Source organism: Colias philodice, chromosome 26, assembly GCF_061535455.1.
Source record: "Colias philodice isolate Cphi_HAF_F1 chromosome 26, ilColPhil1 Martin Lab GWU primary, whole genome shotgun sequence".
NCBI lineage: Eukaryota > Metazoa > Arthropoda > Insecta > Lepidoptera > Pieridae > Colias > Colias philodice.
This window is the reverse complement of record NC_143111.1, coordinates 8,345,118-8,365,788: the sequence shown is the minus strand read 5'-3', so window position 1 is coordinate 8,365,788 and position 20,671 is coordinate 8,345,118. Positions and strand designations below refer to the sequence as shown.

The window sequence follows — 20,671 nt, the reverse complement described above, 5'->3', positions numbered from 1 at the left end:
ATAAATTTCACATTTCATGAGCATCGAATGTACTCTACTTGTCTATCTATCTAGAAATAAGACGATTTTGATGAAAATTTAATATATTTATATACCAAAATCAAACTTCTATTCAAAAGTGAGTCCTTAAAGACATCTGATAGGAAAAGTTTATTACATTTTTATTTGATCAACTAACGGAAAATATAAGCAAACGAATCCACAGGACGAAAAATACATAAGTATAAACAATATATAAAAACGTAACTCGTAAAACAATTTTTCAAAATAAGTACAAACATAGCAAAGTAATAAGAAAAACAATTCGACAAAAAGCGTTATATTATTTGAAATGATCAGTTGGAAATATTTCCTACAAAACTTCATAAAATACTAAAGTTTATATCTATTCAGAATTGGCGTCTAGTGAAGCAAAGTTTATGTAATATCAATATAACTAGATATTGCACCGATGTCTCTATTTAATTTGATTGGATTTTGAATAGTTATACTGTTATACAAAAGCTCTGACTTACACACAAGAGTAGGAGATAGACACGATTATGGCACAAGGAACAGGAATAGAATTGAAATGTCATTTTTCAGATTAGCTAAAGTTAAAAATTCATTGGGTCAAGGTATACGCTTATACAATAGAATTCCTCACAATATTAAAGAGTTTAGTAGTTCTAAATTTAAAACTTACATAAAAAATGTACTAGTTCAGAGAGCGTACTACAGTATTCAAGAATATATGGACGATAAAGACCCATGGAGGGTTGTCGCGTAAAAACCACAGGACAGTTCTTTGGCATATTATGTAGTCTATACTAATATTATAAAGAGGAAAGGTTTGATTTTTTGTTTGTTTGTTTGTATGAATTGAATAGGCTCCGAAACTACTTGGCAGATTTGAAAAATTCTTTCATTGTTGGAAAGCTACATCATTTCTGAGTGACATAGGCTATATTTCATTTTCAAAAAAAATAGGCATCCTTACTAAAATTACGATAACGTAATCCAAGGTGTGAAAAAAATATCAAAAAACTACCTTACATCGCGTGCGCTGCGAAAACTATTGATGATAGAACAAAATGATATACTACATTTTTTTAGAACACACCATTATCTACAAAAAATCAGCGGCAGCATATCTCTAACTATTACAGTCATGTCACAATAAGCGTTTTTTTATTGAAAAAAAGAAATTAAAATACCACCGCTACAAAAAGCTCTTTATTTGTACCTTGGTATTAACCCTTATCAAAATAAACGATGTATTATTTAAGACTGCTTCAATATCTTTATATTACTTTTTGAATTATTCGATTCTGACAATCCATTCAAAAGATATCACGAGTTAAAAAAAAATTAATAAATAAACTGTATTCGGCTAGCTATGCGTTGTAGGCGTCACTCGGGCAGGGGTACGGGAGGGGGGTTAAGATCACGAAATAAACTTGCCGCGCGGCTTACTCGCGCGGTCGGCTCCCTACGTGATGGACGTGTGCGGAATTTACGCTTGATAATAACCCATTTATATAAAACTAGCTTCCGCCCGCGACTCCGTCCGCGCGGATGTCGGTCTTCATATAAAAATGAATCCCAAAATGTGTTGGTAAGCGCATAACTTGAGAACGGCTGAACCGATTTCGTTAATTCTTTTTTTATTATATTCCTTGAAGTACGAGGATGGTTCTTATGTAGAGAAAACGTAAATATGTACCACGAGCGAAGCCGGGGCGGACTGCTAGTTAGATATAAGTTACATATTATGTAAATTTATTGACATTATTTTAAAAGAGCAACTATGGAGTTTTTTGCCGATTCTTCTCCATAGATACTGCTTTCCGAATCGGTGGTAAATGTTAAAAATACTATGTAATGACGATTCGAAAGTGCTACTAAATAGTAGTCTAATTGAATAAATGAATGTTTGAGTTTTGTACTTTTGCAATGTGCTATTGATTGGCCGTTTAAAACAGTACTTCTTTTCGTATACCTGAATAAAGTTAAATGAGACTAATCTCTATGCCTATTATAAGGTAAATACATCAGTCCTTAAAGCCGGCTACTCACGTACCTGCTGCAAGGGCAATATTGGAACATTCTCGGTTGGTCGGGGGTAGGAGCAATTTCTGCTGTTCTTTAAATTGCCCCTGAATGCCTATACAGTATACACATCACAATTAAGGAGCCAATTAAGGGTGCAATTCCAATATTGCCCCTGCTGCAGGCAGGTGAGTAGCCGGTTTAAGCTGTACTTATACTTGATAGAGATTCTTGACATTTGTCACGATGATCTATCGCTAACTATCATATTTCTTCCAACTGCACATTATTTTTGAACACAAAAGTTTCCTTCCTTACGATGTTTTGCTTCATCGATGTAAGCAGTGGTATTATAGTATCAATTGAAAAACCAATAATTTTTTGTATAAATATGTCTTGTCTTGTCTCCAATATCTGATTGAAGCCCGAGGCTATATTTACTGCTCAATAATTCTGTCGATATATTTATAACTCAATGTACCTAACATACGCGAATTTCTCGCTGAAGAGACAGAACATTTAGTAAATTCTTTTCATCAAAAACGATGACTTAAAATACTGCCAAAAACATGTTCAACAATGCTCGATCGGCAGCGGCAGCGTGTCAAGCCAAGTTCAAGCGAAGAGAACTGGCGAGCAGCAGCCGTGTGTAATACACGATAATATTTATAGGATTTTGAAGAAAAATTGTAGAGCTGGTTGAACATCTACTGCTCTATTAAACTCTATCAGGCTTAACACAAACATGACAAATTGTCTATCTACCAGTATTGAAGCGTTTTGATCACCTTTTTTTCGGGAATAATCCATACTAACATTATAAATGCGAAAGTAACTCTGTCTGTCTGTCTGTTACTCAATCACGCCTTAGCTACTGAACCAATTTGCATGAAATTTGGTATAGAGATATTTTGATACCCGAGAAAGGACATAGGATAGGTTTTATCCCGGAAATCCTACGGGAACGGGTTTTTCTTTGAAAACGCGAGCGAAGCCGCGGGCGGAAAGCTAGTCATCAATAAATCCTTTTAAAATGTAACCTTAGCTTACTACAGTATTTGAATCCTCGTTAATTCTGATTAAGACCAGCTGCTTCGCAATCATATTTATAGAGCATACGTGTAAACACTAGTCCCTATTTCACTCATAATCCGATGGGAGGGAATAGTGACACGATCTGAGATGAAGCCTTGTTATATACGTATATATTGTATGAATATATTAGAAAAACATTGTTTTATGGGAAATAAATGGAGAATATATTCGTCGTCTTAATTTACAAAATACTTATACATTAATGCTTTACTTTATAATATTACTAGCGACCCGCCCCGGCTTCGCACGGGTGCAATGCTGATACTAAATACACTACAGAAAAACTTTTAACGTTGTATATAAAAACATAGCGGCCCGGCCGGCCGGTACCGCCGCAAACGGTACGTCCCGCAATTTTTAAATCTGTAATATCTTCGAAAATATTCACTTAAAACATACGGTGTAAAGGGCCATATAGATCTATATTAAATGAACAATGTATTCAAGGTATTTAATTGGTTAAGGATTAATGCTGTATTGGTTAAAATCGCTTCGAAAATTAGCCATTATTTGTCGTAAAAAGTAAATGACAAAAAAAAGTTATTGTGGGTTATCCATAATAGATAGACATATGCCATCGCGGACTTTTCTGTAGACCTTTTCAATGTGTACAATACTTAGTACATTATTTTGATAAAACTCGTAGGGTTCAGCCTGCGTTTGCAATGTAAGCGGAAAAAATGTAATTATTTACGACATCACATTAGAAACCTCAAAAATAACAGTACTTCTCCACTATTTAATGGATGTTATTATACATATAAACCTTCCTCTTGAATCACTCTATCTTTTAAAAAAAACCGCATCAAAATCCGTTGCGTAGTTTCAAAGATTTAAGCGTACAAAGGGACATAGGGACATAGGGACATAGGGAAATAGGGACAGAGAATGCGACTTTGTTTTATACTATGTAGTGATGATAAATGCGAAAGCAACTGCGCCTCTACCATTGAACTGATTTGGATGAAATTTTGTACAGAGATAGCTAGACCTGATAATATAAAATATTTCAGTTTACAATACGTTAAAAAGCGTTTTAACTTCAAAAACAATGCATTAACAATTTATTTTAGTTCTTTTCATATTAAACCTATTTTTGACCTAGTTATTGTCAAAATAACTCAATGAATATTTACAATTAAAACCAAAATAAACATTTGTTTCGAATTCTGTATCAGCAAACAAACAATGAACTCTATTTGCATATGCTTAGAATACATATTCGCTATTCAAATTGATTATTTGCTTTAATTATAGCTATTTTATTTACCCGAGAGATAAGAGGCGAAAAGTGAAGGTAAAATAAAGCGTAATTTACATAATACCTCATCCGTCAAATTTCTTGGAGCTTATTAAATGAGATTCGAGGTAATAATATTGTAATTTATAATGTGTTTTGGCTTAGAAATATTCGTTGGAGTAAATCCACTTGAACTGACTTAGGCATTGAACTATGCTAATACTGTAAAGTTTGCCCGGTAGAGATCGCTATCTAGCGATAAAGCGGCCTGCTTATTTTCAATGTATTGTATACACTATACTAACTGTTTTGTTTTTTATTGAAATGAAACTTCTTTATCGGGGTTGGAAAAAAATTTAGTGTAACATTTTTTCGTTACGCGTGACATTTTTCCGTTACGCGCCATCTTTTTCTTAGCCCTACCACGCTTGATTCGACGTATTTCTGTAAAGATGCTTATATAGTAAATTATTTTTCGAAAAATAAGGTCATAAAGAAGTTTCACTTCTTACGTGTGTACACTAGTACACGCACACATTTTTTTATTTCTATAACAGAGCTATATCATTTTTCATTCATTCATTCATATCTATAACATTTTTATTTATTCATTCATTCATTCATATTCTTATTTTGCGTCGCCTAATTGTTTTATTAAATACTTATTGCTTTAGAAGACAAGTCTTTGGCCTAAAAAATAGTTACTATACCTACACCATCTGAACTGTCTGAATAAATACAAACATACAAACGAAGGTTTTATTAAAGTGAGTCCTTTAGGCGCGTTGAGAGTAAAATTTCAAGGTCGCGTCATGGCAATACCGTCACGTCATGGGGTAAGGCGACGATTTTTGTATCTTTGAATATTGGCATTTATTTCCCTTCTATATAAACAATGCGATGCAAATTATTACGAATTTTAATATTATAATTATTATACTTTGTTAAATAAATAAATGAAGCCGCAACAAACCAATATATTTATGTAAATTTAATAAACATAATAGTTTAGCTTATATGGAGGCTAATATACTTAGGTTAATAGAAGTTATTACAAGACTTTAAACGGATTATCTACAGTATTCAATTGATCCGTTATATAACGTACTAGTTGGCCTTGTCGTGTTATTAATTGTCTGTATATTATAAGCCTTATTACTTTATAAATAATTGTACTATTAATTATAAGTTAGTTTGTTCAAAATTCTACCTTAATGGAGATAACAAAAGGTTAACATTAGTGTTTTAGTATAAGTTATTTATAATACTTATTGTACTTACAAGAAAGAACAAAGCAAAAAATTACTATTTTACAGAAAAACATCATATTCTGTACAACAGGCGGCCTTATTGCTGAAAAGCAGTCTCTACCAGGCCTGGTAGGAAAGGAATATGTATGAAGTTCGTGGGATAGAGCAAAATAAATAATTATGATTACAGATACAGATATTACAACACATTTCAATATCATGATCGGGATAAAAAGAGACACTGAAATTAATAAAAAGCAGTGAATAGCAAGCATTTCTTTATTATATTATACTTCTTTGGAGAATATTTCCTTTTTAAAATTCGTATTCTAATATTCTTAATTAATTGTTGTTTGTCCCATTTGTCTTATTTTTTTGAAGTGAAACTTATTTAGGAGCGTTAAGAGGGTTTACGCGGTCCGTGCGCTGTTTGGCTCAAATATGTGATTTTTCAAACCAGATTGTCCATCAACCACTTATCTTACAAACATATGAATTACTAATAATTTTAGGAAATTTTATTGTCTATGTAGTTAGTTAAGAGTTTTTTTCAATTAATACAGTATTTCTGAATACCATCAAGATAACTGAGCCGATGATTACTTGATTTCACTTTTAGTGTCAATTTCGAAGCTAAAAATATCTGAAATTGCTGACAGATCTAACACACAATTATTTTTAACTAACTGCAAAAATCCTTATTAAAATAGTTAGTTAAAAGATTTTTTTATTTTGGACTCCTAACTTACGAAATTAAAATCTGAACAATGTGAATTTTTTTAGAAATTATAGTCGACAAAATGATTATTTTCACCAAGATATTTGACTTTATTGAATATAATTTATACATATTGCAATAAAAGAATGTCTTACTTATAAGATAAAATTTAAAAAATCAACTAAGGTACCTCTATTATTTTTCTACAAATTTTTTTAAAGTACTATAAAACACTGCGCGCGACCCGATTAAAATCAGTCGGCAGCGAGCCTTTCCAGAGAGAGGACATGTTGCTCGGCGCTCTCCTGCGGACCTATGCTGTTCATAGTAAAAGGATAGCGCAAGCCGCGATCTATCGTAATAGATCGCGGAGTTTTTGACTTGCGTAAAATAGAATATGCGCTCTTAAGAGTAAAATTTCAACGTCATGGAAATACCTTCACGTCATGGAGTAAGGCGACAATTTTGAATCTTGCCAAAGATGTTTCTCCTTCTGACACGTGTGCTCGGCAAACACGCTATTTGTTTTTTCTATTGTTACTTTTTTTATTTCAAAAATGTATTTACAAAGTTGATCTTTCAATTGTAAGTTAGATAAAAATAAATTTAACCTCACAACGAAGCAAAAGCGGAGATAACAAAGGCTAACCTCAATGTGTGAAACTCAGTAAGAGGCAAGCTGAGGACAAGGAGGGAAGCCCTGCAACGACCGCTATAAAAAGCACAAAGTTGATCGAGGGTAAAGCCTGTCTACAAAAAGCTAAAAATCACATAAGGGACTCCCGAAATATGAAAGTAGAAAGGAAAGAGGGACTCATCGTAGCGGTAGACAGACTCTATCAAATAATTAAAGAGTTAGATGCAGAACTCACCAGTGCTAGGGCTGGGAGCGTTGGAAGACAGGGGAGGGACTCTTTACATCCACCCCAGCCGTCCAACGCAAGTCCTACGATATTTGCCGACGTACTGGTGAGGAACATGAATTTGCAAGAAAGCATGAATGAGAGAATGAAAGAAATGACGAAAAGGATGGAAGAGATGAGCGGAAGTATTAAAGAGAGTGAAGTAAGAATGGAAAAGCTAAGCTCGTTGTTGGAGAGCAATATGACTGTCGCCAAAACGGCAAGTTATGCGGCCGTTGCTTCGAGAGGAGTCGCTGAGCGTCTCCCCGAAACAAGGGCCCTGCATTCGGTCATGGTGTCCTCCAAGGACGAACAAGAAACGGGAGAAGAAGTATTGGAGAAGATTAGGAAGACTGTGGACGCAAAAGATGGATGGATAAAAGTGGAAAGAGTAAGAAAGGTGAAAAATAGAAAAGTAGTCGTCGGCTGTGTGAGCGAAGAAGAAAGAGATAAGGTGAAAGAGAGATTGGGAAAGAATGAGGGATTAGTTGTGGAAGAAGTGAAAAACAAGAGCCCTCTCCTGGTTTTCAGGGATGTGATGAAGTGTGACACTGGCGACTTCATCACTGCGCTAAAGAACCAGAATGCAGACATCCTTGAGGGCTTGAAAGGGGATGAGCGAAAGGTTGAAGTAGCGTATGTGATGGGAGCGAGGAACCCCCTCCAGAACCACGTGGTGGTCAGAGCGAGCCCACAGGTATGGAGAAGATGGATGAATGAGAGATACGCCCACATAGGGTTGGGAAGAGTGAAAGTGATGGACCACAGTCCGCTGGTGCAGTGCTCCCGCTGCCTGGGGTATGGGCACACAAAGCGCGTGTGTAGTGAAGAGCAGGTACGATGCAGCCACTGTGCCGGTCCTCATATGAGGACTGAATGCGACAAGTGGCTGCGGGGAGAAGCGCCTCAGTGCATCAATTGCACGAAGGCCAAGAAAGGTAGCGTGAAGCACAGTGCCTTTGACCGCGAATGTGTGGAACGAAAGAGGTGGGACGCTCTAGCCAGGTCGGCGGTAGCGTATTGCTGAGGTTGTCCAAGGTGAGTACTTCCAGTACCGAATATTGCAGGCCAACCTCCAGCGGAGCCAAATCGCCACTAAGGAGCTATTGCTCGAGGCCACCAAGCGTAAGGCCTGCGTAGCGTTACTTCAAGAGCCCTACGTAGGTGGGGCACGGAGTGTGAGGACATACAATGGAGTGAGGGTCTTCCAGAGCGATGGGGAAGGGGGCGGTGTAGTTAAGGCGTGTATTGTAGTACTCGACGACTCACTGGACGTCGAGCTACACGCACGCCTTAGCAACAACAACATTGTTGTGGCCACCCTCAGAACCAAAGCATGGGAGATGATTGTAGTGTCCTTCTACTTCGAGCCCGATAAGCCAGTAGGGCCCTACCTGGACAATCTTATGCGGATAGGAAGAAAGTTAGGTTCCAATAGGATGGTCCTGGGAGGTGATGCGAATGCAAAGAGCCCGTGGTGGGGTGGTGACAAGGAAGACCAGCGAGGTAGGGATGTGTCTGCTGTACTGGAAGCAATGGGTATGCACATACTCAATACCGGGGACATCCCGACATTCGATACCATCAGAGGGGGGAAAAGATACTCCAGCTACGTGGATGTGACAGCATGCTCCGACGATCTGCTGAACCGAGTGGGCGACTGGAGAGTAGAGGAGGGTCTCACGAGCTCGGACCACAACGGCATATCATTCGGCATCAGACAACAGAAATCCACAGGCACGAACATAATACGAACTACACGCATATTTAACACACGCAAGGCAAACTGGACTCAGTTTCATGAGAAACTGACCCAGCTGATGTCAGACGGACAATTGACTTCACACGACATAGACACGATACACAGCACACAACAAATAGACGAGGTAATAGACAGATACACACAAGCAATCACACACACATGCAGAGACACAATGCCGACCAAAAAACACACACAGAAATTCACCTTGTCGTGGTGGAATGATGAGCTCGCGCAGATGAAAAAGGAAGTTGCCACGAGGAGACGCAGGATCCGCAACGCAGCACCTGTATGCAGAGACCGCGTTGTTGGATTGTATTTGGAACAAAAGGAGAAGTATGAAAAGGCGGTGAAAGATGCGCAATGTGAGAGCTGGAAGGAGTTTTGCCGGAAACAGGATAGGGAGGGGGTCTGGGAGGGCATCTACAGGGTGCTGAACAGGGCCACAGGGAGAGTGGAGGATCTGCCCCTTACGAGGTGCGGTGAAACCCTCAATGCCCGAAGCTCTGCGGAACTGTTGGCGGAGACCTTCTACCCCGTGGACCTGGAGAGTGGTGAAAGTGAGGAGCAACGTTTGACGCGTCGGCGGGCGAAGTCCTTGGACACCGAACCGCCGACGGGTCCGGACGATCCTCCTTTCATCATGGAGGAGTTGAAGGGAGCCGTTAGGTCCTTCAATCCCAAGAAGGCCCCCGGGGCGGATGGCCTCACGGCCGACATCTGCCAGCACGCTGTAGATTGTAACCCGGAGTGGTTCCTTGCGCTGTTGAACAAGTGCCTCACTGTCGCCTACTTCCCCAAACAGTGGAAGTGGGCGACTGTGGTGGTGCTGAGAAAGCCGGGCAGGGAATCATACCGGGTACCGAAAGCCTATCGACCGATCGGTCTCTTACCTGTTCTCGGCAAAATCTTCGAAAAGATGTTGGTCGCCCGACTCAGGTTCTACTTGCTGCCCAAAATAAGCCCCCATCAGTATGGTTTCATGCCACAGAGGAGCACCGAAGACGCCCTCTATAGACTAGTGAACCATATCAGAAATAAGAGGGAGGAGAAGAAGATTTCTGTTGTGGTTTCGCTGGACATAGAGGGAGCTTTCGACAGCGCCTGGTGGCCAGCCATAAAGGTGCGGTTGGCCGAAGTTGGGTGTCCGGTGAACTTGAGGCGGGTGATTAGCAGCTACCTGAGTGAAAGGGGAGTGAATGTAAGGTATGCAGGTGTGGAAGTGAGTAGGGAAACCAACAAGGGGTGCGTACAGGGGTCCATAGGTGGACCGCTCCTGTGGGACCTCTTGTTGGATCCCCTGCTGTGGATGTTAGAGGAGATGAAAGTGTTCTGTCAGGCGTTTGCCGACGACATAGTGTTAGTGTTTGATGGAGATACGGGCTTAGAAATAGAGGTCAAGGCAAACCGCATATTAGGAATAATTGACGAATGGGGTGTTAGAAATAAGCTGAAATTCGCGCCACATAAGACGTGTGCACTGCTCTCGACACGAAAACTAAAATATGACAAGCCACGACTTACAATGGGTAGTGTGGACATCCAGTATTTCGATAATATTAAAATACTGGGTCTTATTATTGACGGCGGCCTGACATTCAACGATCATGTTGGGAACGTTTGCAAGAAGGCAATCGCCCGCTACAAGCTATTAGCGAGAGCAGCCAGAGTAAGTTGGGGGCTTAACCCCCAAGTAGTTAAGACTATATATATTGCAGTTATAGAACCGACTATCTTGTATGCATCAGCAGCGTGGGCACCCACAGCGGAAAAGATGGGGGTCCGAAAGAGGCTTAACACCGTTCAACGGGGTTTTGCCTTGAAGATCTGCAGAGCATATCGGACTGTCTCCCTGAACTCTGCGATGCTGTTGGCTGGGATTCTCCCTCTTGATCTCAGGATACTCGAAGCTTCGAGGCTTTATGAGATCGGGAGGGGTGTGTCGCACCCGGCGGTGTTGAGGGACAGGGAGGTGGAACGAATGGCACCCGCGATTGAGGACCCACATCCGGCAGAGCAGGTAGAGCTGGGGTTCGGCTTGGTAGATGAGGACACCTATGCCGACGTGGTTGACAGCCACGTCCACAGGGTCTATACGGACGGCAGCAAGATTGAGGGTCGCGTCGGAGCCGCCCTTTCCGTATGGAAAGGTGAGGCCGAGACAAAGGCCGTTAAGCTTGCGTTGCCACCGTATTGTACCGTCTATCAGGCTGAGCTCCTAGCGCTCAAAAGAGCAGTAGACATAGCCTGCAAGAGCGGAGCGGCAAAGGTCGGTGTCTTCAGCGACTCCAGATCGGCGCTCCAGGCGGTTACCCTGAGTTCCCGTCATCCCCTGGCTGTGCAAACACGGGCGGCCCTCCGAAACGCTGCATTGCAGAGGCGGGAGGTCTCCCTGTTTTGGATTAAGGCGCACGCGGGGCTTAAGGGGAACGAACGGGCAGACGAGTTAGCCAAGGAGGCCGCTCTGGGGTTGAGGAGGAAACCGGATTACGATCTGTGTCCTGTTTCATTCGTCAAGCGTATTTTGAGACAGGATACGATCAGCGAATGGGATAGGAGATACGATGTAGGAGGAACGGCCGGAGTCACGAAGCTCTTTTTCCCAAGCGCTGCAGCTGCATACAAGGTAGTCGGGAAAATAAACATCACACACCACACCACACAAGTACTGACTGGTCACGGCGGATTCGCCTTCTACTTGAACAGATTCAAGCTGAAGGATAATCCGTCGTGTCTATGTCAGCCTGGAGTTGAGGAGACGGTTCCTCACCTGTTACTCGAGTGCCCAATTTTTGCAAGCAATAGATATGCTATTGAGCAAAGATTGGGCATGGCGATGACGGGTGAGAATCTGCCTTCTGCCCTGGGGGATAAGTGTAGGGATGCGTTCTTACAATATTGTAAGCATATTGTAGTCGTAGTTAACCAAAGAAATAGTGTGTGATATTAGTTTAACTGTGATATAGGATTAAGTTGAGTGTTTTTGTGCCGTGTTTTTATTGAATTTTTACTTAATAATTTTGATTCTATTTTATATTGTAATTTAATTTAAGTTTTTATAATTTTAATTGCACATTATTTATATTTATATGTTACCAGTATGTTAATATTTCTAAAAATTGAACAAAAAAAAAAAAAAAAGCAAAAAAAGTCTCTGGACTATAATCCAGAGGTGGCGCGAACACCCTGTGATGACGGGTGCCTTTAAAAAAAAAAAAAAAAAAAAAAAAAAAAAAAAAAAAAAAAACCTCAATGTGTGATAACGATCAGTACAATAAAATAAAATGCACTGTCTGTTCGAACTAACTGTAGAATTACCTTCGGGTACACGTAGGAGGGAAAATAAAGTTTACAGCTTCGCCCGGGCAGTCAAAGAAAAACCCGCATAGTTCCCGTTCCCGTGGGATTTCCGTGATAAAACCTATTTCCCGGGATAAAAGTTGCCTATGTCCTTTCTCGGGTATCAAAATATCTCTATACCAAATTTCATGCAAATTGGTTCAGTAGTTAAGGCGTGATTGAGCAACAGACAGACAGACAGAGTTACTTTCGCATTTATAATATTAGTATGGATTAGTATGGATTAAAAGAAAAAAGAAGCAGCTTAAGGTTGATGTTCCGACCGTCCCTCCATACATTTTTGATTACCTCTAAACACTTAACACAGACACTATTTCTTTAAAACTAATCATTTTATCACTTCTCTATAATGAAATGTGTGCGCGTTCGACCTTTTTAATCAATAATTTACAATATTTACTTAGAAAAACAACAGTAAAATACCGGAAAAATTTGACACTTCTACAGTAGTGTGCGTGACTTTTGCCAAGCGAAACACGACATAAAGCACGACATCTAGCGCATAGACTATATACTTATTACAGATCTAGCGCGTCAATGTCTAAACGAAAGGCGATGTTTAGACATTGACGCGCTAGATGTCGTGCATTCGCGTTCGTTATCTTATGCATAATGAGCATAATTCTAATAAATCAAAGTTCTGTGTAAAAATTGAGTAATTTCATTTCCAATCGTTCAAAGAAAATAACAATAAAATAAAATAAAACTAATGACCTTAGAAACTATGTTTTTTTTTATTTATTACTCATTATTGTTCGTCCGTCGTAGGTCTGTAAACTGTATTGTACACTGAAGGTAAATGGTACTGTAGGTACTTTAGTTCGGCGTCGTCGCTCGTCGGCTTGATATAAAATTACATTCTTGATTTCATTGACACGCGCTATGATTTGCGCGCGGAATTTCTTGTGTTGTGAATTTATTTTTGATTCAAATTGCAATGTTTCTCTAGTATGCATTTGAGACTATATTGTAAATTGTAATAATTGATCGTGGGTATAGTAATTAATTATTCTAATAACGCAATTAGTAATATATGTATTTTCGGTGGGATTCAAAACAAAAAATTGGCCCGTGATTTTTATGAAATTTCACCACATTGCAAATCACATCAATCATAGTTCATACACATGTACATGACGAAAGTGATTAGTATTGTGGCTAACATTGACTCATCAGTTCATCACTGAAACCAGTGATAAATCAGTACCTATATCATATTGTGTTTGAATATTTTTAAACAATGATATAAGTATACAATTATTATAAATCGGTAAACTATCAAAGTAATCACAAACTTGCAAACATTGGTAAAATGTCCAGTACCTAGTTTATGAGCCTATTCATTACAATCAAACAAACAAACAAAGTTTTCCTCTTTATAATATTAGTGTAGACAAACACTATGAATACGATCACGAATGCAAATTCGGGGATTTTCTAATTATTGCTAAATAATAATTGAATTCGTTTTGAAATACTCTATAATTTTTAGTGTATAAATAGACATTTATAATGTGGTGCTCATTTTTTTTGTACTGCTAACGCTATTGTAGGTACCTATTTTCGTTGTTTTATTTCAAGTGAACACGGCCATACAATTTTGTCACGAGCCGCCTATGATTGTAGCACAGACTAATAATAATATACTATTGTAGGTACTTTTGTTAGGCTCCTTCGTCGTCCGCGTCGGCTCGAAAGTTCTTGATTTCATTGTCACGCGCTATGATTTGCGCGCGGATTTTCTTGTGTTGTGAATTTATTTTTGTATTATTATTATTTTTTATTTTTTTTTTTTATTTTATTGATTCAAATAAAATATTTCACTAGTATGCATTTGAGACTATATTGTATTATGTATAATTTATCGTAGGTATAGTTATTCTTATAACGCAGTTATATTTTCGGTGGGACACTAATTTGACCCGTGATTTTTCTGAAATATCACCACGTTGCAAATCACATCAATCATACACACGTATGACGAAAGTATAGTGGCTATAATTGACTCATCAGTTCATCACTGAAACCAGTGATAAATCAGTATATCATATTTTATTGTGTTTGAATATTTTTTAAACAACGATATATACAATATTATTATAAATCGGTAAACTACCAAAGTACTTCCGAATTTTCAGACAGACAAACAAGTAGTTTGAACACGCAGTTTTCTTATACTAGTAGCAAAAATCAAAACCATAATATTATGTTTACCTACTATATTTTACTAAAAGTCGAGTGCGTCGAAATCGTAAATAATAATATGTTTTTCACCTTCCTGGTTATTTTCCCATAGTAAATAGTGTTTTAGGTTTGTTGTTGTAGGTAGGAATAATAATAATTATTCTTACATGTTGGTTATGAAATGTATATTGAAATAATTTACTTTTACAAATCATTAGTGATATAAGTTTTGAGTGAAAATGCTTGGATCAGCATAATATTATATGGTACTTCAAATACATGTTTTGATAAAAAAAACAATAGTGTAATAAAATAAAACTGCGTTTTATTGTAATCAATGTTGACAATTTTAAATTCCAAAATTATTGATCAATAAAATAGTATACACCAACAAATATAACTTTTATTTTTATAACAATCGTTCATAATATAAACCGTAGCAGGTGGCGTTTTGAAGTTCTGTCTACTCATACAGAAAAATGGAAAACTTGTTTTTTTTGTAAACAATTTATTACTCATGTTTAGTGTTGCCGCTCGATAGTCCACTATTGATAGTCTATCGATTAACTATCGATAGTTGGGGAAAAGCAATAGTATCGATAGCACTATCGATACTATCGATAGTGTCGATACTATCGATAGTATCGATAGTCCTATAAGCGTAAATACTATCGACACATAGCAATACCATCGATAGTATCGATACTATCGAAGCTCAATATCGAACGAACTATCGATACTATCGATAGTGTCGATACTATCGAAGCTCAATATCGAACGAACTATCGATACTATCGATAGTGTCGATACTATCGATAATATCGTCCCATCGATAGTGACCTTAGCTATAGCGATAGCTCAAAACTATCGATAGTATCAGTACTATCGATAGTATCGATTGTAGTTGCAATATTCAGTAGCAATAGTATCGATACTATCGACAGTAGTTAGTATAGCAACTATTGGCAATCAATACTATCGATTTTATCGATACTATTGCAGTTCATCAATAGTATTCCATGATTAACGCTATCGATAGTATCGATAGTATCGATAATATCGATACTATCGATAGTGCTATCGATATTCTGACTTATTTTCAAGGTCAACTATCGATAGTCAAACTATCGATAGTTCGGCAACACTACTCATGTTGTTTGGCAACTCGAAGCGTGGTCGTCCGTCGTAGGTACTTTTGTTCGGCGTCGCGTCGTCGTCCGCGTCGGCTTGATATAAAACATTCTTGATTTCATTGACACGCGCTATGATTTGCGCGCGGAATTTCTTGGTTGTGAATTTATTTTTGTATGCTATGCATTTTAATTGAATCAAATTGCAATATTTCTCTAGTATGCATTTGAGACTATATTGTAATAATTGATCGTGGGTAGGTATAGTAATTAATTATTCTAATAACGCAATTATATTTTCGGTGGGATTCAAAACAAAAAATTGGCCCGTGATTTTTATGAAATTTCACCACATTGCAAATTATATATTATACAATTACAATTACAATTATTATAAATCGGTAAACTATCAAAGTAATTACAAACTTGCAAAATATGCTTTTCCGAATTTTCAGACAGACACACAATTTTATTAGTTTGTTTTAGCAAAGTAGGTACCTATACCTATACGCTTACGTCGCGCGTCGCGTCGTCGAAAACGGTGCGCCGGGCGCCCAGAAACAAACATACCTAATTCAGTTACAATCCTTTTTTTGTTCCGTAATTTATTGTATTTATTCTAATACGATTTTTTTTATTCGTCGGCCAGTTCTACTAGGTATAAAAAGATAAAATTGAAATATAATTATTGTAGCGACAGCCATATTATGTTACTATGTTTTCGTAAATATGTTTTTCACCTTCCTGGTTATTTTCACATAATCTTATCTTATATATAAAAATGAATCGCAAAATGTGTTGGTAAGCGCATAACTCGAGAACGGCTGAACCGATTTCGATCATTCTTTTTTTATTATATTCCTTGAAGTACGAGGATGGTTCTTATAGCTAGAGAGCTAGTTAGTTTAGTTTTAGTGCAGTGGCAGTGTAAATGTTGTTGTTGAGGTTATGTAAATTTAACACTTTAGTTAACTACCTACCAAGATATAAAGAAATGAGGATAGGACACAATAACTATTGGTTGAGGTATTTATAAACTCATAATATACTTTTAAAAAAATCACGTTTTAATAAATTTCTAGAATTAAATTAGAACAGCTGATTCAAAATAGCCTAAAAAATCTTAATAATAATAATTACGCTTCACAGCAAGAAGAAAATATGTACCATATGTACCCGCACAAAGTCGATATTGTGTTGCCTACCGTTCGACTCAATGGCTAGGGTTGTAACTACCTTTAATAATTATTACCAAACTAATAAACCGAGTGATGCGAAATAACCATAATTCTTTTAGAGTTTGATAAAATGATCAGGCAGGTATTTTCTTTAATCCTCTGAATTCTCGGTTACTAAATTGTATCGTTGAAATTATTCTTAATCGCGTAAATTTAATAAATAATCATATGGAAAACACTTTTCATTTGTTTTTTTACTTTCACGCCCAACTACTATACAATAATTACGTTGTTTCGGTATTTTGACGAGAAAACGCAGGAAACATCCGTTGTATCATTTTAGATAGATTGTATATTTTGTATCTGTAGAATTGAAATCAAAGCTATGTATATGTTGTCTCCATTCTTTTCTTATCGGATTGTTGATCCCAATGCGAATGCGTCACTTAAATTTTATAAAAGACAATTAAGAACATCAAAAATAAAGTGATACGTAAATATTTCACAGTGCAATATATTATGTAATTAATAATAATTATATATTTATGAAAAAATAATTACATCAGATTTAATAATAGCAATTGTTTTGAATGTACATAATATGAATAAATGATTACATCATAATAGTAATAATCACAATTGTTTTATTTCCCATTTGTTGCAACCCTAGCATATTTTCATGTAGCAGCAGAAGTACCTACACTGGCGGCGCGGCGGCATCGTGCGACATCAAAGGCATTGCCTTACTAGGTAAGTTTATAATGACTCATTTCTTTTATTATATAATTTACGTTTTACTTTTACAGAATCCGATTCAATGGATTATGAAGACGAGTCACACAACGCCATACGATAGTGATGATGAATGAACATTAAATTTTTTTACAACATTCCGATAGTAATAATAATCTATTTTCAAATATCAAAATGGCAGACGTGGTCAAATGGTTTCAAAGTTCGCCAAAAATTTCCACCTGTCTTACCTAAGCGCGCGCCCCGTCCACCACTCTGGGCTTAGTGACTCCTCATCTCATGTATAGTAGGTATAGGGGAATCAACACACAAAAATCCAGGTCTGGTCAAATACATACAGGTAGCTTTGCGCTAGCTCTCTAGCTATTACTTCTTATGGAGAGAAAACGTAAACATGTACCACGGGCGAAGCCGGGGCGGACCGCTAGTAAATAATAAAATAATAAATAGTGTATTAGATTTGTTATTGTATCTTGTATACCTACGAATAATTATTCTTACGTCTTGTTGGGAAATGTTCAAATACCTACCTATTGAAATAATTTACTGTTACAAATCATTAGTGTTATTAGTTTTGAGTGAATAGGCATGGATCAGAAATTCAGAATATAATATGCTACTAACTACTCAAATACATACATGTTTACACAACAAACACTATGGATACCTACGCTCGCGAATGCAAATTCGGTGATTTACTAATTATTGATACCTAGTCATTGAATTCGTTTTGAAATAGCCTGTACTTTGTAATTTTTAGTGTTATAGACATTTATAAAATGTGGTGCTCATTTTTTTGCAATAAATCATCCCGAACGCTATTGTATTTTCGTTGTTTTATTTCAAGTGAACACCTATACAATTTTGTCACGAGCCGCCTCTGGCCTCTGGGTGAAATAAACAAGTCAAATGATTTTTGTTCTAATTGTATTTTGGTAGTAGTTTGTTTAGAATTTACATTACCATTGTTTAATTTTTATTTTGTATTTGCAGTAAAATAAAAAGATGAAAAACTTCATTAGGTATATTGTACGACACCTCACTCTGAATCGCGCTAGCGAAATTTTTTCGTTACAGAGCACATATACAACTTTCGGACAATCTTCATTGAGGCCGGCCGGCAAATCGAGTATGTCGAGAAACTTCACTTATTCGATGGAGGTATTCTACCTTCCTTCCTCCACAGTTGTGGGACCCCGACGTGCATTGAACACGCAGCTTTCTGATACTAGTAGCTAAAATCAAAACCACAGATATGTCTGTGATCAAAACCATAATAATATTTTTACCTATTATTTTACTAAAAGTCGAGTGCATCGAAATCGTAAATATGTTTTTCACCTTCCTGGTTTTTTTTCCATAGTAAATAGTGTTTTTGATTTGTTGTTGTATGAATAATTATTCTTACTTGTTGGTTATGAAATGTATTTTGAAATAATTTACTTTTACAAATCATTAGTGATATTAGTTTTGAGTGAAAATGCTTGGATCAGCATAATATCATATTTGCTACTTCAAATTCAGCATAATATCATATTTCAAAATAACATCGAACAATGCGTCGAACACATTCATTTGACATTTCAAATAGAAACTATGACATATGACGTTTGCAAGAGAGATAGATATAGGTATGTGTCAAAACAAAACTTTTACTTTTATTTCTATTTATTCGGTATAATTACAACTTAATAGTGATAAATATGATCATTATAAATACAAATAGGAATTAACAATATCACGAACACGTGACACAACTAGTATTTTACCGATTCCATACGTAGTCATACATGTTTCAAAAGAAAAACTTTTACTTTTACTATTATTTCAATTTATCCGGTTTAATTAAGACTTAATATTGATACATATGATCATTATAAATACAAATAGGAATTAACAATATAACGAATACGTGGCACAACTAAAATTTTACCGATACCACCCGTGGTCATTCTCCTTTGTGGGTCATTTGTAACAGGATGGCGGTTCTACAGCGAAAAAAGAAAAATGATGGTCAGAACGCTGATACCGGATACCTTAAGATACTGTAATATAAAATATTACTAGATTAGATAAAATATTATAGGTAGTATCTTCACCGTGTGTGACGCGCTTTACATTCACGCCATCTAGAGTTAAATCTTTATCATTTTTGTATACGTCTGTGTGTGTAAACGACCCTGTATGCAATGACAGATGTTAAAACGCATAATTTTACCGAATTGGGTGGATTTTAAGGCAATGATATAACATATTTCAATAAAATATAATATTCAGTAACCGCCATGACTATTCCTAGGTTTGATGACTATTCCAATTACGCAAAAACTCAAATAAACTAGAAATGTAGAATTCAGCGCCATCTAGCGGGATATTGGCTGGGAACAGATCGTTGCAATCACCTTAAAATATAATTTGATTTATTCAATTGATTCAAAATCGACTATAAAAGAAGTTGATTAAATGAGTGTTTGTAAGTTTAAATTCGTAGAATTAGTTTTATATGTAGCGAAAATTGTTGTGTAAATTATTTTATTTTAATGAATACAATTTTAAAGGTTAGCTTTATGTATTTATCTTTAACTGCTACATATCTCTTGTTTATATAAGCTGTTGGTGCTCCAAGTAAAATAAATAAATAAATAAACGACCACAAGTTCCTACTACTTTTAGAAATAAATATTACTAAAACACATAAATATTTGTATGCCAGTTCGTTGGCGTATTGTGCGGACGTAATTCATTGTTAAACCTTTATAACAACAATTCTGGCAAATAAATTTCTCATATTTCATTTTTTTTTCAATTTTACTATTCAATATACAATTAATGCACTACCTGTCCATTTTCTTGCTTTGTCATAAAAAATAAACAATTATTAATTCTTGAATCAAAAGTCACACACGAAATAAAAATCCAGGTCAATCGTTTCATATTAAACCGGCTAGACTAAACGCAGCAATAATATTTACAGCTTATTGAATAAAAGCCTTACCTGTACCGATAAAATTTGCTCCACTTTAAGTGTGGTTATCAAATTGAATCCCGTATCCCTTTCGTAATAAAGCCTG

The 20,671-nt window shown here is 36.7% G+C and overlaps 2 protein-coding genes across 3 annotated transcripts in view; one reads left to right on the top strand and one right to left on the bottom strand.

The window, feature by feature from the left end:
* LOC149477055 (uncharacterized) overlaps positions 1-20,671 on the bottom strand; it is a 306,353-nt gene that overhangs the window by 105,117 nt on the left and 180,565 nt on the right. The window lies entirely within an intron of this gene.
* Positions 10,733-12,234, top strand: LOC149477058 (uncharacterized). The gene has a single exon (XM_089711277.1). The coding sequence runs from the start codon at positions 10,770-10,772 to the stop codon at positions 11,937-11,939; it is 1,170 nt and encodes a 389-aa protein (XP_089567403.1). The 5' UTR covers positions 10,733-10,769; the 3' UTR covers positions 11,940-12,234.

Bases quoted from the DNA above. Each gene is read 5' to 3' on its own strand.
- LOC149477058 (XM_089711277.1), top strand. From the start codon at position 10,770: ATGGGGGTCCGAAAGAGGCTTAACACCGTTCAACGGGGTTTTGCCTTG.